Here is a 26,474-nt window from a genome sequence, read left to right on the forward strand (position 1 = left end):
AGGATACCAGGTGTGCTTGTGTGCTGAATGGAGCCATGGATGGGATGAGGAGGCTATCCGCAGAGGAGTTGAGGCCAAATGGAGATGTGAGGGTGTGTGTGAAGGCGTGAGTGGTATTGTCGCTTGGGCTGGCAGTGAGTGAGATGCCAGTGAATGTGTGAGTAGGTGAGTTGAGTGATGAGATGGTTGACTTACCATGGCGGCATGGATGAGATCATTCATCCATTTTCTGTACTGGATGGCCGACCTCTTGTGTGCAGCATCAGCACTCACCATCTCGGCTACCACATCCCAAGCCGGAGTGATGAGGCTGATGGGCCTCCTGCGGCCAGAGCAGGGGTGGAGGACTCCACGGCGGGCCTCCATGGCATCCAGAAGGTGTCCCAGGGATGCATCACTGAATTAGGGAACTGCACTCCTCTTGGCTTTGGGGCCATGTCTTCAATGGAGCAGTCCTGGGCTGCAAGCATTGAGAAATGTAAACATGGCTGCAGTTTAAATATGGCGGCTGGAGTGAGGACGCGGCAAGGTAACGGAGTGATGGGAAAATTGGAGGCTGGCCGCCAGCAATCCAGCGTGTTTCCCGTGACTGCATAATTTATGAGGTGGGAAGGGGATGACACACTTCGAAAACCCATCATTGCGGCTGGTGGTAAAATGTCTTTCAAGTCCGCTACCTTACTTAGTGCAAATCAGGGTTAATTCCACCCTTTACAGCCTTCTACACTCGACTTCTGGCAGTTATTTTTGGGTGGGAACTGTTGGTGATGATTTTGCTTTTCACATTTAGACCTCCTCTAGTACCCATCTTTTATTTATTTGCTTATCATATTACCATCTCCTTTTGTCTTGCATCGTCATCCCTTTTGTTATTTGCTCTCTCCTGCCTTCCATCCTATCATGGACCTTCCCTTTCATTTCTTCCCCTTCCCCCCCCCTTTTTTCCTGTCTCTGTACTTGCTTAAAACTTGTTATATCTCTAATTTTTTCCCGTTTCGATGTATGGTCATCAACTTGAAACGTTAACTGTTTCTCTCTCCATGATACTACCTGACCCGCTGAATATTGCGGCATTTTCTGCTATCAGTGACGTTGTTTCAGGGATAAGCACCTTCTGAGGGTGGTGGGGCAATAGAAGGACTGACTCTAGTGACGCACTGGGGTAGATTTTGATCTTTACGGCCCAGACTGTAAGTAATCTGGCAGAGTAGATTGTCCGCGTGTTATAGAACCTGTCAGCTTTTAATTCATGAAAATTGACGGTTCTATAATAGGCTGGTGATCCATTCTGCTAGATTAGCACCCAGGTAGTGAAGATCAAAATTTATCCTAGTATCTCTTGAGTTGTATATACCATATTTAATTGATTTTTTTTTTAGCCATTTTCCACTCAGGCTGAGTTCCAAAATTAGGAATAATACTAGCCAGCCTAGCAAGGAGTTTTTCCAGCTATATTTGTTTTTGTCACTGTTTCAGCTGCTGGGAAACTGCGGGGGGTGGGGGAAGGGAACAATTGCGACGTCACATGAAGCTAGTAAGTTGATTGGCTGGTAATTGTCAGTCTAAGGGACAAGGTGTGAGGAACCAGGTTAGGACAGGCGAGTTAAGGTAGATCTATAAATAAAAAGAACTAAAACTTCAAAATAATAAATGAAAATGTGAAAACTTTAAAATTAAAATAAAATAATAAAGATAAAAAAGCAATAAAAATAAAATAATTTAAACATGCATCTAAAATACATACCTTGTAGTTAAGAAGCATATAATATTTAGTTGTCACTGGTAAGACCATTCAATAAACAAAGTAAATTGTAGCATACATAGGAAGAAAGTAATTAAAGTAAATTAATTAACTAACATATGTTAGAATGGTGGGACAGGTGTTATGTTGCAGCTGTGAGATGTAGGAGCTTTTGGATGCCAAGACTGGCCATGGCACTGTGGTACAGGAAGCCATTCAAGCCGGGGGAGCAAAAGGAATGTAGAGGTAGCAGGGGTTAGTATAGTGAGGGGGGTTGACACAGTTCTCTGCAGCAAAAAGTGAGAGTCCAGATATCTATGTTGCCTGCCCGGTGCCAGAATTGAGGACATCTGCTCAGGGCTGGAGAGAAACTTGCAGTGGGAAGGGGAGGATCCTGTTGTCGTGGTCCATGTTGGTACCAATGACATAGGTAGAACTAGGAAAGAGGTTCTGCAAAGTCAGTATGAGGAGCTAGGTACCAAATTAAGAAGCAGTACCTCAAAGGTAATAATCTCTGGATTATTACCTGAGCCAGGGCAAATTGGCATAGGACAAATAAGATTAATGAGACAAATGCGTGGCTCAAAGACAGATGTGGGAGAAGTGGTTCTGGTTTGTGGGGCACCTGAACCACGCTGGGATGAGTGTCCTCGCAAATTGCATAAGTAGGGAAGTAGAGAGGGCTTTATGAGTGGCATGAAGGGACAGAGAGAAAAAAACCTAAGAATACATCAACAGTCAAAGATGTTACAAAGGTAACAAAATGACAAAACTGAATGCTCTCTATCTGAATGCATATAGCATTCATAACAAAGTAAATGAATTGATGACCCACACTGAAGTAACTAAAGATGATCTGAAAGCAATTACGGAGACATGGCTGCAGGACGACAAAGATTTGGTCCTTAATATTGAGGGTTATATGACATTCAAGAAGAATAGGAAGCTAGGTAAAGATGGAGGGGTAGCACTGTTAATCCAAGAGGGCACTGGTACAATAGTTAGACATGACCTTGGTTCAGGAGATCAGGATGTAGAGCCGGTTTGGGTGGAGATGAGGAATAGTAGAGGAAAAAATTCATTAGTGGGAGTGGTCTACCAGCCCCCTAACAGTCGCCACAGTGTAGGACAAAGTAATCATGAGAAAATATTGTGTGCTTGTGATAAAGGGGCAGCAATAATCATAAGTGATTTTAATCTACACATAAACTGAAAAAATCAAATTGGCAGTAGCAGCCTGGATGAGGAGTTCTTAGAATGCTTTCAAGTTAGTTTCTGAGAGCAGCATTTTCTGAAACCAACCAGAAAGCAGGTTATATTAGACTTGGTATTTTGTAACATAACAGGATTAATTAATGACCTCAGAGTAAAGGCACCTCTAGGTAGCAGCGACCACAATATGATTGAATTTTACATCCAGTTTGAAAGGGAGAAGAGTGGGTTTAAGACTAGGATCTTAAACTTAAATAAGGGTAACTGTGTGGGGGTGAAAGCTGAGCTAGCTGAAGTGACCTGGGAAACTAGGCTAGAGGATAGATCAATAGAAAAGCAGTGGCAGACATTTAAGAGGATATTTCAGAGGATTCAGAATAAGCACAAACCTACTATAAAGAACAATTCTAAGGGGAGAACCCGCCATTTGTGGTTAACTAAAGAAGTTAAGGAAAGCATCAAACTTAAGGAAAAAGCATACAACTCCACAAAGATGGATGATTAGACAGAATATAAAGAACGGTAGAGAATGGCTAATAGGTTAATCAGGAGAAAAAAATTACAGTATGAGAGGAAGCTACAGGTACTTAAAAAGGAAAAGAGTAAGTAAAATGAGTGTTGGTCCTCTAGAGAGTGACAGTGGGGAGTTAATAGTAGATAATAAAGAAATGCTGGAAGAAATTAACAAATATTTTGCTTCTATGCTCACTATAGAGAATACAAAAAACATTCCAGTAAAGCTGAAAATCAGGAGGTGAATGGGAGAAAGGAACTTAGTGAAATTGAAATCATTAGGGAAATAGTACTGTGCAAATTGATGGAACTGCGGGCTGGCAAGTCTCTGGGTCATGATGGACTATATCCTAGGATCTTAAAAGAGGTGACTAATGAGGTGTCGAAGCGCTGGTGTTAATTTTCCAAAATTTGCTAGATTCTGGAAAGGTTTCATCAGATTGGAAAGTAGCAAATATAATCCCTCTATCCAAGAAGGGAGGGAGGCAGAAAACAGGAAACTATAGGCCAGTTAGCTTGACATCTATCATGGGGAAGTTATTGGAATCAATCATTAAGGAGGTTATATCTGGGCACTTAGAAGAGTTCAAGGCAATCGGGAAGAGTCAGCATGGTTTTGCGAAAGGAAAATCATATTTAACCAACTTATTGCAGTTTTTTGAAGGAGTAACATGTGCAGTGGATAAAGGGGAGCCTGAAGAGCTACTGTACTTGGATTTCCAGAAGGCATTTGATAAGGTGCCACATCAAAGATTATTACGGAAAATAAGAGTGCGTGGTGTAGGGGGTAACATATTAGCATGGATAGAAGATCGGCTGGTTGGCAGAAAGCAGAGACATAAATGAGTCTTTTTCTGATTTGTAGGATGTAATGAGTGGAGTCCCACAGGGGTCTGTACTGGGGCCTCAACTTTTTATGATTTACATCAATGACCTAGATGAGGGGTGTGAAGACATGGTAGCTAAATTTGCAGATGGCACAAAGATAGTAAGAAAGTATGTTGTGAAGAGGACATGAGGAGGTTGCAGATGGATATAGATAGGTTGAGTGAGTGGCAAAGATCTGGAAAATGGAGTTTAATGTGGGAAAATGTGAAGTTGTTCACTTTGGGAGGAAGAACAATAAAGCAGAGTATTATTTCAATGGAGAACGGCTACGTAATTCTGAGGTGCAGAGGGATCTAGATGTTCTAGTACATGAGTCACAAAAAATTAGTATGCAGGTACAGCTAGTAATTAAGAAGGCTAATGGAATGCTATCCTTTATTACAAGAGGGATTGAACATAAAAGTAAGGATATTATGCTTCAGTTATACAGGGCATTGGTGAGACCGCATCTCGAATACTGTGTGCAGTTTTGGTCTCTTTATTTAAGGAAGGATATAAGTGCATTGGAGACGGTTCAAAGGAGTTTTACTAGATTGAAAACTGAAATGGATGGGTTGTCTTATGAGGAAAGGTTGGACGGACTGGGTTTGTTTCCACCAGAGTTTAGAAGAGTGAGGGGTGATTTTATTGAAGTATACAAAATCTTGAATGGCCTTGACAAGGTAGATGTCGAAAGGATGTTTCCTCTTATGGGTGAGTCCAGAACTAGAGGGCACTGTTTTAAAATGGGGGGTCGCCCTTTTAGGACAGAGATGAGGAGATTTTATTTCTCTGAGGGTTGTGCGACTTTGGAACTCTCTGCCTCTGAAGGTGGTGGAGGCAGGGTCATTGAATATTTTTAAGGCAGAGGTAGATAGATTCTTGTTAGGCAAGGGAATCAAAGGTTATTGGGGTTAGGTGGGAATGTGGAAATCGAAAACACAAGAAGATTTGCCATGATCTTATTGAATGGTGGAGCAGGCTCGAGGGGCCGAATGGTCTACTCCTGCTTCTATTTCTTATGTTCTAAATAAATTAAAATAGGCATTTAAACAATTGTCCTTGTAATTAATTAAATAATTTAAAATTTTTCACTTCCCCAATGTCAAAAATACATCTGGTGTGAATATGTACAAAATGTAGTATCTCACACACAGTTTTTCCTGCTAAATAACTGCTTAAACGCAGAGAAGCCATGCAAATATTACAGTGCTTACAATATTATTTATACTTTTCACTTGAAAGATGGCCAGTTTTCAGTCAACCTTTTAATTTTTTTGCTCACGGTATATTAGATTAGTCCAAAGTCTATCTCATATCATGTAGCTCAGCATTTTATATTGCTTAGCCTAGCACATTAGAAGTTGTGCACTGAGACAGAAAGTTATAGCAGATATGTTTATTATACCTATTACTGCCTCGGTTTTATGAAAAGGCCATCTTTTTCCCCTCCATGTACTCCTCCAGTTTTCTATGAGCCGAGTCAAATGTACATTTGTTAAATTCTGTATGAAATTCATTGGCGGCCTGGCAAATCAACACTGATCTTTATTGAAGCACGAATCTTAGAAGCAACACACAAGAACGATGTAGTGGAGGGAGATCACATAAGGCTAAGAATGTCATATTAATTTTCTGGGGCAATTAATTTTATGGCAGATTCTGGAAAGGGATAATGAGCTACTCCGGGAGAAGGCAAAAGAAAATGAAGATAAATTTCAGATTCTCGAGAGGGAAAATGAAAAGTCTACAGCTCAGTGGAAAAAGGAGGTAACGGGAATTAAAACAATATGATATTTGTATGTAGATTTTATATATTTTTTAGATAGCAGCTCAATTAGTTACAACACCAAAATGGTGAAAACACAATAATATGGCTATCTCATAAAAAAATGTTACCGAGGTCCCTGTGGTTCTGCTTCCTATGGCTGTTTACAGTGTCAAAGAACTTCTACCAATGTCCCATCGCAGTAATATAGATACAGGTTACTGAAGAATGACTTTGGCACCTTTGTTTCCATTAAATCAATCATTGTCTGCCACCTCACTGCAACCTCCACCCTGTTTAGAAGGGAGCAATTTTCAGTGTACCTGGTGTACACTTTCTAGCCATCCATTGTTAGATCTGTTTGTTAATCCAAGCATAACTGTACTTGCCTCCCCTCAGCAAAAACCTCCTGTTACTCCAAGATCATACAGGATAACAAGTACAGCCCCAGGCTATTTTTTTTTAAACTTTGGCCAGCTTTCTTTTAAACCTCTCCACCCTCATCTCAAACATCAGCTCTGTGGAACTCCAGAATTTCATTGTTTCAAAGAAAGAGACCAGCCATGTACTTGCCTCCACTATTTCACTATCAAGTCACCCACCCTATCTCTTTTGTTTTCTACTATCTCTCCTGTGTGCTCTTTAGGCTCACCTTGAGCACTAGATTCACAACCTATTCTTCTACGGTCCTCCCAATTCAATTTCTAACCACTTACTTTGCAGGAGCAAAGATATCACAGAGGGTTTATTATAATGGAGGAGGTTACAGAGATGGGGAAAGGTGAGACCATGGTAGGATTTGAAAACAAGGATGAGAATTTTAAAACTGAGGCATTACCTAACCAGGAGTTAGTGTAGATCAGCAAGCATAGGGCTGATGGTTGAACAGAACATAGCATGAGCCAGGATAAGGCAGCAGAGTTTTGGATGAGCTCAGGTTTATGAAGGGTGGAAGATGGGAGGCCGGCCAGGAGAGTGTTGGAATAGTTAACTTTAATCGTAACAAAGGCATGGATGAGGGTTTCAGCAGCAGATGCAGCAGAAGTGGAGTGATTTTGCTGAATGTCATAGAGATAGAAGTAGGTGATCTTGATGATGCAGTGGACATGTGGTCAGAAGCTGATCTCAGGATCAAATACGACACCAAGATTGTGAACAGTTTGGGTCAGCATTAGACAGTTGCTAAGAAGAGGGATGGAGAGATGGCTAGGAAATGGAGTTTGTGGTGCAGACCGAAAACAATGGTTTCATTCTTCCTAATATTTAGTTGGAGGAAATTTCTGTTCATCCAGTACTGCACATCAGATAAGCAGCTTAACAAATTAGAGATTGTGGGGGAGTCAAGAAAGGTGCTGGTGAGGTAGAGTTGGGCGTTGTCAGCATACATATGGAACCTGACATTGGCTGGGATTTTCTGGCCCTGCTTACCACCAGGATCTGCCTATCCCGCTGAAAGTCAATGGACTTTTGCCTGGCCTGCCACATCTCCTGTGGTGGTCCTGCCATGGCGGGGCCAGAAAATCCATCCTATTGCCTATTTGAATAATGTCACTGAACATCATGGCAGACTGTCCAATAAAGAAAACCTTTATATTCTTGATTAATAGATTATTTCACTGTTTTCTTAAAGGAATATTGCTGGCATTCTATTTTAAACCTGGAAAAATTACAGGCTCATTTTAATCACAAAAAATATGTGAGATATAATCAAGACAACATTTCTATTTGTGTAACTGCCCTCTTGCCTGGGATAATACTTAGATAAACCAAAAACTGATACACAATTGAAATCTGACCACCATTGAACATTTAGCAAAAGGTGTATATGGTATTTTAGTTGGCATTCAATTTTATGTCATTGTTGTAAGGTGGCTGAGTTGTACTATTAATGATAGAGTTGATCTGCAGACACTTCTTGGGTGGAAACGTTAAGTTTATTTACTCAGCAGCAACTACACGTGTGCTTTTAATTCCAGCTCTATCTCTACACTGACTGCTGAGGTAGCCCGTGCTACCCTCCTATTGGTTACTACAGATCATGTGATCTTGTCTGACAAGTATCAGTCTTAAAGATACATTGTACACTAAATAAAACCATAATTACTATAGTCATAATAAGTATTTTATCATGAAATATGCTGTTATAATATGTTTCTTTTTTAAGGGTTAGTATAGTCTTCAATAAAGAGTTAACAAAGGTTATCATCCTTATTTTAAAGACAGCACTATGTGTCAACTGAGTTGATTGTATCAACAGTAACTGATAACATTATTAACAAAATCTTAAGAGGATAACTTCAGGCACATTACAAAACACATCATGCAGGTTGAACAATTTATATTATCATTCATATATTTTGTCAAAAACACTTATGTGGATGCTTCTTCTATCACAAAAGTGGATACACAAATTATGTTATTGTGATATGAAAGAATTTTATATGACATGCATACCCAACACAGAGGTGAAGTTTTATGCCTCCCTATTTTCAGTAAGTTAAATCCCCGTGCACATGTAACATTCCCTAGCTGAGAATTCAGGCAAATTATTTGATCTCACTTCTGTACCAGTGTGTTCTTAAACATGTCCTTAGCAGATATGGAGGAATGTTTTGACTGGTGATCTCCCTTCACTCATGGCAATATGCTTAAATTTTGCTGTCTGATACCCCCAACCATAGTCATGATTGAAGAGCATTGTTTTCTGAGAGTACTGACTTTACATCAGGACCAAGTTGAAGAAATCAAACCTTTCATGTTTGCATATTTCGCAACATCAGTAGAGTAAAAATCTGATTCTTGTTTGCAGGAGGCTCGATTAAATGAAGAAAATCACCTAATTAAATCTGAATTAGAATCATTTAAAGAGGCTCATGAAGAATGGCAAGAGATCCACAGTAAACTATCTATGCAAAATGTACAACAAGAACAAAAAATGCCGATATTGCAGGCAAGTTTTTTTGTTTGAAGGCACTAGAATAAGAGCTTGGGGCTTTTAAAGGAACAGTAGGTTTTCATATAATATCTTATGTTGGCCCATAAATATGTTATCTGGAAAATTGTAACAGCTTAAAACTTTATTATGATGTAAACCAGATACTATAAAGACATACGAAAGACATTGTGTTTATTTGACTTGGAATTTGCATCTTCTTTTGATTTGTTTACCGTAACACTATTGTAGAAGGTAAACAAGTTCTTAAATTATTTACTTGGAGCAAAGTAAACAAGGGAGGATGCAGGACTTTATTAGCTGAGGACTTGCATCAACCCTCTACATATTGTTGGTACAAATATTATTTTGCTTTATAATGAGAAACTGTATCAATGATGCCAGACACCAAAATGATGCAATTAATTTAGCAAGTTCAGAGTTGTGAATGATGACAAAGAAAGAAAAATGGAAATAAATCGCAGGTAGACAAGTGGGAGAGAGAAATTAAGGAGGCAAAGAAAGATCCAAATGAAATGAAATTAAGATTCAATAGATTAAAAATGTTAGCTAGAAAGAGCTTTCATTTGTATGGCCCCTTTTGTGATAGGGAGTCCATTTGCCTGGTTTTATACTAGACTGTCCTGTTTTCAGAACCGGATGCCTTATTGTCTGGTATTTTTACTTTGCAGTACCTAGTGGCCCCACAAAGATCCAATTGGCCCATCCATTTTGTTATGATACCCTTATGCTATGTCGCTTGTGCCCCAATTAACATGGTCGAAGAGCCACACTGACACACACTGCTCTTGAGTAGCTGCTGTGAGGAGATACACAACAGCAGTCTGGTAAAAACACTTCATGTCTGCCTACGGCTTGCTCCTATTATCAACCTGGATATTCCTGCCCATAAAATGGATTGGGTTACTAGTCAGTCTCAACACTCGTCCTGATTAAAAGCGTCACTTGAATTTTTTAACCTGCTTTAGCTCCTCCAAGGTTCCTTATAATTTAGAAATGTACAAGCTCCCAAGTTTATCATGCTCTAAGACACAGAGCATGATGTGAGGTATTCTCACACATTTAACCAAACAGTTTGAATCAATGGTTATTAAAAAAGAGAGTGCGCAAATGCATGTGTCCAAAGGAGTTGGCAGAGATATCCAGTATTCTTGAGGTCGGTCACTGACCATACTCATGACCTCAGGATGTTTCAAAGCACTTTACAGTCAATGAAGTACTTTTGAAATGTAGTCAGTTGTAATGTACGAAACATGGCAGCCAATTTGCACACAGCAAGGTCCTACAAACAACAATGAGATAATGACCAGATAATCTGTTTTAGTGATATTTGTTGAGGGATAAATACTGATGAGGACATAATTCTTCATTTGGTGAGAGGAGCTTATCATACAAGTAATATTATGGTGTTATTTGAAACCTTATTTATCGACTGCATTTATACTGCAATTTGGGTTTCAAGCTCCAAACTTCTGATGGATTCTGTTTCCATGCTTAATGCTATCAATCATTGATCTGGCTTCATTTTCACTGTGATGCTAGAATTTATATTTAAGGGACATTACCTCATTGTGCTATGAAAGGTGGTGTGTTTCTGCACCCTAAGTTTCTACTTTTCTTGGATTTACAATATATCTTGTTTAAAAATTGTTTTAATGTCTACAAGATTAATTTCACTATAAGATTGCTCAAAATGTATTTATCAAGAAACAATCCATAAAGAAAAGTCTTGCATTTATATAGTAGCTGTTATGTCCGCAAGATGCTTTGCAGCATTATGGCCAGAAATTTCCCCCCACTGGGGGGGGGTTGTGCGGGGGCACAATTAAGACCCGCCCAGTGCTGAGCGCTCCCTGTGTGGGCGGGGGGGGGAGGGTGGATTCCCTGAGAGATTCCCTGCGCTGTTTCGTGCATGTGCGCGAAAGAGCGCAGAAATCTCCCCGAGGCATGGAGGTGCCTCAGGGAGATTTGTTTCAGTGCTGATGTTTCAAATAAAGGTTTTTAACACTTTTAAAATATATCCCCTCATGTGACACTATCACGTGAGCTGGGACATGTCAAAGAATAAAAGTATAAATTTTTATTATATTTTGGATGAGGTTTCATGAAAAACGCAAAGGCTGCCTGGACTCTTTGCTTGCGCACCAACCTTAAGGTTGGACGGTTTTAATGAGGTTTTAAATCACCTTAATAGGCCTTTGACAGTGCGGCGGATGCGCAGCCGACTTGGATGCGTGCCCGCCGAACTGAAAATCTAAATGACGCGTGGCGACGTCGGGACGCCCGCCTGATGTCACCACACGTCATTTTACGTGTCGGCAAGTGGGCCCCGCCCCCGCTCGCCAATGGGAAAATTCTTCCCCATGAGTTACTTTGCAAGTGTTTGTTATGTAGAAATTTCAACATGCAAATAGGCTATTTGGTCCAACCAGTCCCCTGTGCTTGAAGTAGTGCCATGGGAGCTTGCGTGTCCATTTGAGACAGCAAATGAGTTTAACATCTGATCCAGTGGATGGGACCTCTGACAGTGCAGCACCTCCTCAGTTGCACTGAAGTGGAAATCCACATTCTGTTTTTAAGTATCTGGAGTTCTTCTAGTGTTCTGGCTAATATTTACCTATCAATCAACATCACCAAAACAGATGATCTGGTGATTTAGCGCATTAATATTTGTGGAACCTCGCAGAACAAAAATCGACTGACGTGTTTTCTACAGTGACTGTAAAGCACTATGGGTCGTGAAAGCTGCTATAGAAATGCAAGTTTGTTCTTTCTTTATAAACCCACACCTTCTGACTCCAAAGTGAGAAGGCTAACTACTGAGTCAAGACTGACACCAAGCAAAGTACAAATAGATTGCAACACAAAGTGATGATATGCATAAAAGTAGAAATAGTCATTTTAAGTTAAATAATAAATTGACAACACTGAAGTGTTTTGTTTCATGTAAATATAATCCAGTGTTAAAAGCTGGTTGCTTACTACCGTTTCTCTATTAGAATAACTTAGAACATTTTGAACAGCATACAGTACAGGGAACACCAGGACTACACACCAGTATGAATGAGGCCTTAATGGTGACTGACAATGAAGTTAAGCAAGCAGGAATGCACAGCGCCATAGAAGAGGAAATAAATGATGAGTCCAATAAGCGAAACTACAAAAATCAAGAGATCAACAATCACATTGAGGATGGAATGGTCAATGTAGATAATATAGGTACATCTTAAACATGGAAATAACATCAGAAATCTCCCAAAGAATCCTGTTAGTACTTTTTGTTGTTTCTGAAAGCAGTATCTTCTTTAGTATCAGCGCAGGATTTAACTTGGACAAAATGTGATGTTTGGGGTATTATACAATAAAAAGTTACTATTTCTCTTTATATATTGTAAATGCACTGTTGAATTATTCTTAAAATTGAAACTTAAAACAAATGCAGTAGTACAGAATGGCTCAGTTTGTACGAAAATATTGGTATAATTTTTTATGTATTTCAGAGAATGTAGAATACATTTTACACTATTTAAATATGATTGAAAAGTGTTATAGGAAGTTTAATATTTTGCTAGCAGATTTCCAGTGGTGCTGTTCAAGATGAGTCAGAGGATACAATATTATATATCACATAATTGGCAAAAGAACCAGAGGCGTGATGAGATTTTTTTTAACCAGTGTTTGGTTATGATCTAGAATGCACTGCCTGAAAAGGTGGTGGAAGCAGATTCAGTAATAACTTCCGAAAGGGAATCAAGAAATTCATGAAAGGGAAAAAAATGGATTGCTGGCTGTGGAAGAACAGGGGATATTGCTGGAAGTAAATTTTCCCTGTAATGTACAAGCTAGTGTAATTGTTGCTGTTAGCTGCAAGATGATGCTTTCCCACATTATAGGGAGTGATGACCCTATCCTCAAGCATGTGAGTGAATCATCTGAAGGATATATGCTAACAAAGGGAATGCTGTACGGATTCCTGGAACTTGGGGAAATACCAGGAATTCTGCTAGCCTATATAATCCAGGCATATCCCCGTGCAGACCCAGACTGCCCCTCCCAAAGAAAGTCAAAAGTGAAGCTACAAACTAATAGATCCTTCCTAGTGCTGCAAAAAAAGACAGCCTATCAACCCTAACGGACCATCACCACATTTGCCCCGTTCCAATCATTCTGACTCTTGAAGCAGTATACTGACAATATACTGACAGCACACAATATACTGACCACCAAGAAAGCCTCTAAATACAGTGCATGTACTGTCTGGCCAATATACAGTGACTTTTCAAAAAGTAAGGTTCAGCATTTGTGTAAAAATTGTAGTAGGTTTCCTTGAAGGCAAATTTCTATTGGGTAAAAAGGAGATTTAGTACATCAAGCAAAGAAATATGTTAAGAGCAACACGTAGAGATTGTGAGATGTACGTAGTGGTTGGAGGTACACGAAGATGTGTGTGGAATATGAGAAGCAGAGGCAAATAAAACATTCAGATACTACAAGAATTATGCAGAAGAGAAATAAAAAGGGATATAGGAATGTATAGAAATAGAGTGGGAAAGAAGCAGAGATGAATGTAATTTTTTTAAATTTATGTTAGATTGGCCTGTATTTGTTGCATTGCCATGGGTCATTAAAATTATATAATAATACATAGTGTTCTACATAATATGCATTGAATTTATAATGTACTCGCTGACTCACCAGAAACAAAGCCAAGGGAGATTCACTTGTTTAAACATTATTTACTTAAACAAACCTGCATAGAGTAAATGGAGGAATATAGAAATTGAAATGTGCAGTTCTGCTTTCAAGGTTAATCTTGTCTTTTATCATAACAGTTACAAACAGTAATGTATTGCCACCAGACACTGCTAAGCCAACTGCAGAAATGCCAGAGAAAGCAACTGATAATGGGGCCCTGTTTGTGAATGAAAGACAGTACACCAGTGTATCAACTGTGAAAGTTAATGCTGGAGAGCCCAATGACATTCAGCAGGATGAAATAGGAAACACTTGCTATGAAGCAGAGTCTGCAAGTGCAAAATTCAAGTCACAGTGCACTTCTGTCTGTTTGGCAGAAGTCCCAGTGAAAGGAGGAAAGATGCTCCCAGACAGTGCTGATGCATTAGGTGTCTGCAGTGCAGATGTAGGTCAGCAGACAGACTCCATCACACATAAATTTGATGGAGGCAAAAGTGAAGCAGTTTATGATATGAATGATAAGACTAAAACCACACAGTGTGACAAAGGTGTCTTTATAAATGAACCACCTAGGACTGAAGCCAGAGCAACCCCTAGCACCAATGAGATTCTAGCAAGGAAAATCAGTGTAAATGAAGTACGACAGGATACCAACCAAACTCAACACCAATGTTTTTCTGAACTTGTACCCCAACCAGTAATACATGAAAATAAAAATGAGCAGAAATCCATTTTACAACAGCTGCATGAACAGCACAGCCAAGCACTGATGGAAGAAAACCGTACTAGCAACAATATAGTTGAACTCAATCAATTCCATAAACTCTGCAGTAAATCAGTTGTCAGTCCCAAAAGATTACCCACTGACCAGTGTAATCATTGTGTTCCATCATTTGCAGCCTGTAAAATTAACAGTAATGTTGATGCCGACACTAAAACCCAATCAGACATTTTGGTTGAAATAAGGGATCTTGTGCCTATGGACCATGAGGAAGATATTACCGAGGAAATCAGTAGTAATGCACAAAGGAAAGTTGTCAGAACTGATGATCAGCAGAAAGAACCACATCTGGAAACTGTCATTTCTGACAGTGAAACAATTGAAGATTTGCAGGTAACTGTGTTCAATGCTGATGCTTTGGGAAACCTGAAACAATTGCAAGGCAACTTGGCACCAATCAATGACTCTTTAAGTGTGACAAATAACAATTCACTAAACTTCACAACCAATGCTGACCATAGTGTGGTTTTAGCCTCAAACTCCCAAAGTACAGAGGAAGCTAATGGCAGTGCAACTGATTTTGCAGCTACTGTGGAAAGTCAGCAAGCAGCTGTTAGTAAAATGGATTCACATGCTGAAATACCAGAGGTGAGAGATTCTTCCCAGATAGCAGAAAATGAATTCAAATCCATCTTTATAAGTACTTCAGTTAATCCAGTTGCAACCATCGCTTTAGATCACAGGAATAAAACATCAACTTCTGAGACAGAGTCTGCAAGCAACAAAGCAACGACAAGCCAAAGTGGCTGGAAATTTTGCGGACTGCCTATTTTAGATTCTGGCAAAGGAAAGGATATCCTGAACAAAAGCACAGCATCACACTCAATTTCATTACCGAGGGACAAATTGGAGGCCCCTATTATAAGCAGAAGATTCCCTTCAGCATTAATTTTTCCAAGACAAATCGGTGAAGTGAGTTTGCGAAACTCTAGTGCAGCAGGTAATGCCTTCTTTTGACATAATCCTGTGATAGAAAATGGGTGATGTAGTGGGTACAGTAGCATAGTGATTATGTTACTAGACTAGTAATCTAGAGGCCAGCATGCATAATCCAGAGACATGAGTTCAAACCCTACCATGGTAACTGAGCAATTTTTATTAAATAAATTATAAAAGTGACCATTAAACCATCAGATTAGGGAAGAATAATCTATTTGTCCTTTCCCAGTCTGGTTTATAGTGACTTAGTCAGATCCGCTGCCCTCCGAAGTAGGCTTGTAAGCCACTCAGTTGTATTCAAGTTGGCTCACCACCACCTTTGAGGGAAGCTAGGAATGGACAGTAATTGATGGCCTTCCCAGGACATCCCATGAATGAAGAATAAGAAAATGTGGGAGGATAGAATTTAAACTGTTGCATAAAATACCTTTGAGAGTTGAACCATTCATTTATACTGTAACTAATAGTTGTGAGGTCAATGTATATATGGCAAGACTTAATTTTCTCAATTGCTGAAGCACCAAAACTCATGAAATATTATTTTCATTGTATAGAGATCGTCACTGTGTCTATGATTAGTCACTGGTAGTTACGCAGTAATTAATCGCATTGAGAAAAAACAACATGGGTCATAACTTCCGAGTGCCAGAGCATCGTATCTGGGGGGTACCCCAAAGAAGATGCGCTTGGGAACCACCTCCGGATGTTCCCAGGTAAGGTTTGCATGGCAATTGCCTGGGAAGTGCAAATTTCCCATGGACAGTTGCCCTGCCCTGGGAACCACCCCCAATTTAAATTGGAAAATGCAGATGGCTCCAACTCTGTTATATCAATATTTACCCAGAAAACGTCAGAAGAATTAAAACCCCATTAAACTTATGGGTAACACACCGAGCCCCGATGGGACTCCCCCAACACCACCGAACCCCCAGGGAATAGTCCTCCACGGAATTCCCCCCCGCCACCTGCTGACTATCCCCCAACAGGGCTCCCAACGCCCATGGGATTCGCCCTCAAGGACTCCGCCCCCATGCCCCCACCGCCTGACTACCACCTCCATGGGTCTCTTTCCCCCCCCATCCCACTCCACTCCTTGGGAACTCCACCTCACCCCACAGTACTCCCTATCCCCTTGGGTCTCGCCCAAGGGGACTCCCCCCCCACCAACCCTGCCGCCCCATCCACCATCCTGCCAGACCTGACCCCTAACTCTCATTCCCACCCGCCCCCCCCCTCCCCCATGAAGGCCCTATTCCCACCTCTCACCCCTACCACCCCCGCCAGACTTAACTCCTAATTCTTACCCCACCCCCACCAAGGCCTGACCTGACCCAATCCATCCCTGTCCCCTGCCAAGGCCCAACCTGACGCCTCCTGCCAAGGCTTGAACTGACCTGACCCCCTTCCTGCCAAGGCCCAACCTGATGCTCCCAGCCCCTGCTAAGACCCGACCAACCCCCCTCACCAAGGCCCAACCCCCACCCCACTACCCCAGCCAAGGCGGAGCCGACTCGACCTCCTCCCACCAAATCCTACCCACATACCTTATACACCTTCTCTCTGCCTTGCCAAAGACCTTTAAACCTGGCCGGACCTCTAAACGTACCTGCTTTACAGCAGCTAGTGCCATAAAAAGGGGGGAATGGCCTCCTTCCCTCCAATCCAACAACTTGACTGAAGGCCGCAGGAGCGCACTGCTATGCATAGTTCTTGCCTGGCTTGAGTCGGAACTTCAGGCGAGACAGGATTGAAAAAATTTAAAGGTAAGAAATTTGGAGTAGAGTAGCAACCCGATTCTGACTGCCACTCAGTGGAAATTCAGGCCCATTATTCCAGTTAACTTTCATGACACCAAGAAAACGGATGTGATGATTAATCAGAACTGCTTATACTGAGCCAACAATATATTCAATACTTGGAATACCTGGGGCTGAAGACAATTATATGCTGTTTGTGATTTGTTTTTTAACTTTTGAGATCATCTAAATTTATAACCACTTGGTAATGCGTCCTGATATTTTTATATTCTTTATATAATTTATAGTGTGGAATGTATTTACAGAACCCCGCTGCTCAGACATCTCAATACTATAGTGGTTGTTACACAATCCTATATACCATGAGGCCCATTATCACTGTTCACCGTCATTATTGAATTGAATTTAACAAATCTTACAATTTGTGGGCTGCTACATAATGTAAACTCAAAAACCCAACTGACACCTGCTCTGGTATAAGTGACCCCAGTTCAACACTACGCAGGTGACTCAGTCTCCACAGAGCAACCTGGGATGGACAGTAAATGCCATGGAGAATTTGAACAATGCGTGGTAGTTAACTGTCAGTCACCATCACTGGTGCATTCTTCATTGCAACGCCTCTTCCAATCAGAGTCCAATCAGCACTCTCTTCACATGCAGTACAAATTGTTGTCTTCCCCCTACATTGGTATTCTTGTGAAATGTCCTGAAGATTGCAAGATGAAAAGCTTCAATATGTCTCTCTTTTCACAATATTCCTGGTTCGTGAACAGTAGCAGGGTCAATTCATCTGCAGAGATAATTACAAGTTTATAAAGATTTGAGGCAAACTTCAAATTCCAGATGCCACATTTTGTATGAAACAACTGATGGTCCTTTTTAAAAACGAAACAGGTATTGGACGGAGAAATAAATAAGTTTCTTTATTTCTCCCCTTTAAAATAATCTGGAGATGTTGTTGAGATAACATGAGAAGTCAAGCTGCTATAAGCTGGAGAAAGAAACAACAGCAGTAACAATTATCAGGGCTATTTACCTTATCCTGTTTGCCCTTCAAGGCAAAGGTGACTATGTTCATCATCTGGGGTGTTTTGGTAGGCTTCCAGTGGGTACAAAGGTGACGGCTAAGGCAGATCCACACCTGGAAGGTTTTGCTGAAAAAAGGACAGGATACCACAAACATTTGGGTTTTGGATGAGTTGCTGGCTCAAGATTTCCTCTTCTTGCGTTTTCTCTCTGCCTCTGATATGCGCTTGCTTTTGAAGGAAGCTATACCATTATGGAAAGCTTGAGTTTCTTATGTACGGCTATTGGCGGTCAAAGGAAAGCTACATGGACACTCTGAAGGCTTTGGAGTTTTAATATTGACTCTGAGGCCTGCGAGAACCTCGCCCAGGATCACTATACCTGGTACAACTAAGCATGACATGGCATTTAGCTATAGCAGGCCCATCAAGTCTCTACTGGTACCAAAGCAAAATACTGCACGTACAGTAAATCTGAAATAAAAACAGAATATGCTACCAGACTTGCTGAGTATTTATAGCATCTGTGTAGAGAGAAACAGAGCTAACGGGCGGAATTTTCTGTTTTTGAAACTAAGTGCAGTGGCAGGCGGGTCCTGTGGCCCATATCCTGCTGCTCGGAATGGCAGGAAATTACGCCCAATTCTGTGCCTGGAAGCTCAATAATAATGCACAGGCAATCTCACTGAGTCACCTGGTGGACTGGGAGCTGATTCAGCCGCCCTGCCATTACCTGGCAGGGTCAAAGGCCTAGGCACCATGGTTGGAATTATACAGCTCCATCGTAGTGGGAATGGGACTGTAAGATGCAGTGAGTTATTCTAAACTCCATTGACTTTGGCGGGACTGTAAAATCCCACTGGTGTAAAAATCCTCCCCATACTTGAAAGCCATTCAAGCGCACACATTTCACTCTCCAGCCCACCTATCTCCAGAAGACTGTTAGATATGTCTGCGACCCAAGAGACAAAGGCAGCGCCTTGTTTCTGCCACGATGCCCTCCAGACTTTGATAAGAGGAGTGCGGGCCCATAGAGATGTGCTCTATCCCAGGGAGGATTCCAGAAAGCACACTGGCCCCGCATCTCCAGCCTGGGATGCCATCGCTAAGGATGTCAGCGTGGTTGGCCACTGCATCTGAAACGCCATCCAGTATAGGAAGAGGATGAATGATCTAATCCGACCTGCCAGGGTAAGTCATCCTTCAGCTCCCTCCAGTATCAAACTTTCATCATGGCATTATGTAATCAAAGGGCTACTCTATTCAGGGATCTTACACAACCATTAGCAGGGGACACATATCATTATTGATTGATTAATGGAATCTTTCACATCACCACCATCCCATCTATCATGGTGCTCACACTCCATTCTCTGCTCCTTCTGGGAAGGGCTCACCACACACAGGTGGCATGCATCTTTCTCAATCTCTGCTCCATCCCTTCTCTCACATGCCTTTCTGTTGTCTTCAACCAGGACAAGCTTGCCCACAATGGGCGTAAATGAGCTCAGGCCTGGGGAGGGATGGCTGACATCGTAATCCTCACAGAATCTGAGGAGGATGCCGCCAAGATTGCTGGGGAGGACAGGGTTGAAAGGGATCGCTCCTGTTGGGAAGGCAAGATTGGATTGTGTCAGCAACCCAGTATGGATCACAGCTCTATCAGTTCATCACATCCTGACAATCATAATGAGTGACATGTAATCTTGTAATCCGCATGCCTGTCAACTAAAACTCTCTTCTCTCTCACAGACATCAGCAGATTGAGGCCCACAAGGCTGGCCAACATAAGTCCCAACCCCCAGACCATGTCCAAGGAGGAAACTGAGGAAAAACTGTCACAACACTTACCCACATCCTCCACCAGCACAGAGACACACACACCTTGATGGGACATAACTCTAGATTAGCTCAGGCTCACCTACTGGAGAACACCTCACTGACACATTTCTGCAGCAGTCGGAGGCAAGGACAGCCTGGGTCTCCAGCACTTGGAGAGCTGCTGGAGACCAGCCAACCACTCGTTCCGAGTCAGATGATGAGCCTCTGTGAGCAGCTGTCAACTCGGTGCTGGAGATGCAACAACAGGCAATGCAATATCAGGCAGAGATTTGGCAGTCACTCAGTAGACTAGAGTGCAGGATGGAGGAGTCTGTTCACGTTCTGTCTGATGTTGTAGTCCCTACATGTAAGTGCCTCGCGGTCACCATGGGAAGGTTGGCGACCACCGTGGGCACTTTTGCCCAGCAGGTTTTGCTGGATTTGTGCTTGGCCTTGGACTCCATGGCCACACACCCTGGGCAAGAGGGGAACGAGGCACCTTGACCTCCCTCCAGGTGCATCTTCTCCCCAAGGTGTCAGGGCAGCACCCTTGGGCACCCACAGGGAGGATAAGCATCAGCTGGACATCCTGGGGGCCGCCTCTTAGGACATTCCAAGGGTGTCCAGCTGCTCAGAGCCTCCTCTGCCTGTGACCCCATTCACTCCAGCTGCTCAGGCTGAGGAGGGTGCATCTGTGCCTGAGCAGGAGACCTTTACCACGCTGGGGCCCTCCAGGCCTCGGGCCACCAGAGGACATCCACCAACATCATCACAGACATCAGGTTGTAGCAGTCAGCAGGCTGCCTCCACTTCTGCTGCGGATGTCAGGGCTGCACCCAGACATTGTGGTAGGGTTAGGAAAGTTAAGAAATATTGAAATTACTTTTGGGTCACATGTGTGCTACCATTCTGAAAATATTGCACTTTTGTAAATACATTTTATGTTTTATGTTTATGTGAATGGCTTGATCAACTGAAGGCATTGTGATGTACATTTGAATCCTCTTATGTTGAGGCTTAGCCATCCTCCCACTTAGCGATAGTCTTCCTCTGTAAGTTTCACATTCATGTGATGTCAACGTTATTGAAGACAGTTTCCGCACCCAGGGAAATGTGTTAAAATCTTTATTGGAAGTGTGCGATTAAAGGGCTTGTAACCCTTTTTCCTGATGAGACATAATTTTGTGAGGGCAGCTCAGCAGCAGTGGTTTCTCTTCAGTGGTAGTGTCAAAGGACAAGACATGGGCAGGAGAAAGAGATCTTCAACCATATCTTCATCTCGCTGGCTGCGGTAGTTTCTCATTTATGTGGTGACAACTACTTCAAGTGAGTTTTTGCAGGGTTCTCGTTGTTGAATAGATTCTCACTTCCCAGAGTGGGTACATACGGAGGCCACTGCTCACCTTCTTAGAGCTCATGGACTGGTGAATCATGAGTCTAGAAGGTGCAAGTGTGAAAGCTCTCTTGATGTGACTGGTTGGATATCCCTTTCAATGAAATAGATGCATTCAAGGAAGGAGAAATGTGGCCATCTCCCCTTGCCTTCGCTTTATTCCTCCTGGAATCTGGTAGCAATTAAAGTGTCTCCCATATTTTGCTTCCTCTATGGTGTTGTAGTGTTCAAATTGACCCTCACCACTCTCTTGAGGTTCCTAGGCCTCCTGATCTTCATCCGCTGAAGAGCTCTCATCCTCCTCCATTTCACAACCTGGCAAGGGTTCACCTCTTTGCAGTGCCAGGTTGTGAAGAGCACAACACACAGCGATGATGCGTGAAACCCTATTGGGAGTGTACTGTAGTGCGCCAAGTGAGCGGTCCAAACATCTGAAGTGCATCTTCAGAATGCTAATGGTGTGTTCTATGAAGGACTGTGTGGAGCTGCGAGTTGCATTATACCCCTCATTTGAACAAGGTATAACGAGGGCTTCGCACCAGTGTCATCAGCCAGCATTTCAGTGAGTACCCCTTATCCCCAAGCAGCCATCCCTGCAGACGTTCAAGCCCTTTGTAAATCTGAGGCACCTAGGAGTGACTCAAGATGTATGAGTCACAGCAACTCCCAGGATACTTGGTACAAATGTGCATTATGTGCTTCTGATGATCAAACACCAGTTGAACATTGATGGATTGATAGCCTTTACGGTTGATAAACATTTTCCTTAAAGCCACATCTGTATAGTCGATTGCACCCTTTGGGAAACCTGAGATAGGTGTGAAACCATTGAATCTCACAGCCTAACTATCTTCGTCGAGAACAAACCTTACATAATGATGTGCCTTGCTGCAGAGGGTATCTGTGACTTGTATGCATCTATGTGTTGCAGACTGTGAGATGCTGCACAGGCCCCCTGTGGATCCCTGGAATGACCCGTAGGCAAAGAAATTGAGCACAGCAATCACCTTTAGTGCACAAGCAGGGATAGCCTCCCTCTCCATGGGGTGTTAGGTCTTCATGAAGAATATGCAGATGTGATCTACCAGGGCTCAGGACAAGCACAGACATGCATGGCATTGTCTCTCTCACATTTGCAAATAGGAGACTCTTCTTCAGTATACCGTAGGTTTGACGAGTTGTCTCCGTTGTCTGGGTCTCTCCTTCTGATCCCCTTGTTCTTGCTCTGGCTCCCCTTGACCCTGGACCTCAGGTGGCACCTCTTCCTGGAGCTACACTCAGTGTCGCCTCTCCCTTCTTCTCTTCCTCCATTGCACTAGAACCCTCAAAAAGGCAGTATTGAGCCCTGGATCCATAATTGCTTTATCTCTCCGAAATGAAAGATTGAACACATTAATGATTAACAGGTCAACACAGTGAAGCTTACAATCTATTACCAATAGCAACTATAATGTTCTATAGTGGTTTCTGCCCTCCTTGTCTTGTTGCTGATGTAGCTTTGTATCTGAGGTGCTAACATGCACATTGAGGTGACCAAGATACCATCCCTGAGACTTAACATCTGAATCCCTCAATGTTTGAATGACATACGCTACTTAACCTAGCTCAGTGCTCCAATCCCTGATCTGGCATACCAATTAACAATAAGTTGCTCATGATTAATGACTGGATGCCATATAGGCCATTATAAATGCCATTTCTGGAAAGTGTATGACAGGCTTCCATTGATGGAATGCCATATATGCTACACTTGTGCCTCCGTAACAGTTGCCTGCATTCCCAAATTTCACGTTCCTAAGTATTAATGTTGAGATGCAGCGACTGAGATATTAAGCCATTGATTCCTGAATATCCCCGTTACAGCGCTGATAAAGGCATTGGCTTCCAAAGGCTATCTTCACAAGGAGGTCTTCCTTCTTTCTTCTAATCAGACTCCAGTTTACCCTTGTGGCACCAACGTTAGAGGGCGCTCCCAGAAAGGGCCCCTTAGTTCAGCAGTGCACTCCTCCCACACTGCCCCAGACCTCTCCTGTTCAAAATTGCTTTTACTTTCGATTTATAACTCTGCCATAACTCTGATAGAGCAAGATAGTCGTTCTGCACTACTATTTTGAGACCAGCTTCAACACGCTTCCTCTCACTGTCCACATCCAGAAATCTACCTAAAATCTTATAATGTGTAGGTAGAGCTCCCCCCTTGTTATTCTCCAGCCTCCCCCAGTATTACTGGATCCCATTGTTGTTGTCATCAACATTCCAACAGCGCCTCCGCCGAAATCATCACTACTGATGTGCCCATGCCCCATGTGGATCTCCACCCTCTACGTCTAGAGGCTGTGTGCACTATGACCTACCAAGGATAACCCCCCCCCCCCCCCCCAGGAAAGCTTCACATACCCACCCTCTTTATTATGTATTCCCCAAATGCAGGCTGCAGGTGCCTCCCATAACCATAACCATTCCATCTGTAGCTCAGTACAGAGATAGACAACCTCATGGACAGTGATTGTGAAACAGCCCTGCACACCTGCATTATTCATATTGAGCTCACAGCCCTTGCCCCTCCCTGGAGCTTGAGTACACCATGCTCCAACTGAAGATTCCTGTAATGGCCCACTGCATCCCATGACTGTCTCAACTCTCTGACTTCATCCCTGTTTCTACCCTCTGACTCCTGACTGCAAGCCCCAGAGCAAGGACTTTGACTTTCAGAGAGTTCCCTATTACTCTCATGACTGAAGACTACAGTCTCCCTTCCCAACAACCACTCCCCCCACCTTATGAGTCTCTGTGAGACCCATCCCTCTTGTGCCACACTAACAACCTCCCCCTCCACACTTTCCAGAGTATGCGTGCATCCCCCCCCATACATGTGGTACACCATTCAGCCCCTTGTTTGTCAGTGTTTCAGTTTCCTTTGTGGGGCTTCCCACCCCACAGTCTCACCTCTGCCTTCAATCATTCCTCCTCCACTTCTATCCCCTTCCAAAGCCTTCCTGCCCCTGCCTACCATCCCTTTCCCCCCCCCAACCCCTTGCAAAGCCCTCCTTCCCTTTCATCTCCCTTGTGTTCCCCTTTCCCCTCCTCAACATCTTGCAAAGTCTCCCTTCCCTGGTTGCAATATTGGTCTCTGTCTGAAAGTTGAGCTCTACCTGAGTACCACTGCACAGTAGTGTCCTTGCAACTATAGAAGCACCCACCAGGAGCAGACCAACCCTACAGCCCCAGCAGTTCCACAGGCATCACAATGAGACCAGTGCAGTGCTGTGGCAGGAAGGCTATGTATGTTGTACTCACCTTGAAGTTGAAAGTGAAGTGATGTCCGACCTGTGCACGCCTCTCCTTTTCAAATGAGATTCAGACCGACGTGATTTCCTGCTGGCGTGACACAAGATTGGAAGGCGGCACGTGATTCCTGCAAAAAGCTAATTTAATGAGCACTCTCATGAGAAGGTAATGAATGCAAATGGTGTTCGCGCCACTAGTCAGCGAGATACCTGACCCACATTGTCAAGACCTTTCATCCTTCTGCTTCCCATTGATAGATCCATTTACCCTACATGAAGTAACTGATAGGTTAGGTTAGCAGCCATTACAACCATGCTCCTGAATCCAGACTACCCAGGAGCAAAGCCATGGGAAATTGGGCTAGTTGTACTGGTGAATCTCAAGGTTAAAATAAATTACAAAATATGTTGCATTTTACTCTTGTAGTTTGGTATTGTTTGAATCCTTTAAATAGGATTGTAATCCACTTCCATTTATCCAGTGTCCTCTGTGAAGTAAGCAACCAGCTCCATCTTCCAAACTGGCTTCCTCTCAAAGGCCTGAAATGTATTGGTCACATGGGTTTCTCTATCACTAACCAATAAAAGGTGACTTACAGTCTCACATAATCAATTTATCAGAGCCTGTGTGATTAAGTGCAGACACAGACATGAACTCTGTGAGCGTATTTCTCTTTACCTCTGACAGGAAACTGTCCCCAATAGAAATAACTGAAATAGCACATCTGAGACCAAATAAGGTGAAATGTAGGCAATTTTGTTTCACAAACTTGTATTTGTTTTTCCCTAGTAATTAGCGCTACTTAAGTTTACTAGAATATTCTGGTATTTGTCAAGGAAAGATACATTTTGAAAAAATTTCAAATGATTTTTCAGTTCTCTGAGGCAATATAAGATCAAAGCCTACATTAGAATAGGAAATTGTCTAGTGAATGGATGAACAGTGAAGTGATAGCCATAATTCTCAAGGTCAGATACAAACTAACAGTCCAATGACTTCAAAATTAGCATCTGGGGAATTTCAAAGTTTAGCACATTGAGTGTAGTTGTAACCATTTCCTCTCTGTCACTCAGATTCTCCCAGTGCTAAAAGGTTGAATGACACTTTTAATACCTCCAGTGTTCCTCTTTACCCCAAGAGAAATTCCAATGTGAAGTGGAATGCGACAGCACAGACATTTTCTGATTTTTCACAGCCTCCAGAGCAGGTAAGTAGATTTTAAAACATCATTCCAAACCTTTGGTGAGCTAATTTGAGAGGAATGTGCAATTTTATATGCAAACAGGCAATTTATGACACAGATGGGTTTCAGAAATATTGCGAAGCACATTGGCACCATATTTTAGGTGATATAGAAAGAAATAGAATATAGAAATGGGGATACTGTATACATCAACAAGGCTATGTCTGGTCCACCAACAAGGCTGGAAGAAAGGGGGAAAGGTGGTATGCAGTCTTATCCGGTACAAAGCATTAATTACCAAGGAAAATTTAATTTAAAAAAAATATTCAAAAATACAATGTGCCATGGCAGGAGAATAAAGTTTGGAAAATACCTTAACAAATTCAGATGTTTTAGATATCAAAAAAGTATTGCGTGAAATATTCATCCATTACACTTCAAAGTGTCAAATGTATTAAAAAACGCTACTTATTTCCAGTTTGTTTGTTAAACCACGGGCAACTGGATATTCACAAGCAGCTGCTAATCTACAGCG

General features: G+C 42.3%; 1 protein-coding gene across 1 annotated transcript in view; it reads left to right on the forward strand.

Annotated features, from left to right (window-relative positions):
• LOC121282809 (coiled-coil domain-containing protein 73-like) overlaps positions 1–26,474 on the forward strand; it is a 134,183-nt gene that overhangs the window by 97,792 nt on the left and 9,917 nt on the right. The window contains exons 13-17 of the mRNA XM_041196624.1: positions 5,993–6,103; positions 8,911–9,051; positions 12,054–12,273; positions 13,887–15,470; positions 25,830–25,963. Of these exons, the coding sequence (XP_041052558.1) occupies positions 5,993–6,103; positions 8,911–9,051; positions 12,054–12,273; positions 13,887–15,470; positions 25,830–25,963 (2,190 nt within the window). The remainder of the gene's footprint in view (positions 1–5,992; positions 6,104–8,910; positions 9,052–12,053; positions 12,274–13,886; positions 15,471–25,829; positions 25,964–26,474) is intronic.

This window comes from Carcharodon carcharias, chromosome 10, assembly GCF_017639515.1.
Source record: "Carcharodon carcharias isolate sCarCar2 chromosome 10, sCarCar2.pri, whole genome shotgun sequence".
Classification (NCBI taxonomy): Eukaryota; Metazoa; Chordata; class Chondrichthyes; order Lamniformes; family Lamnidae; genus Carcharodon; species Carcharodon carcharias.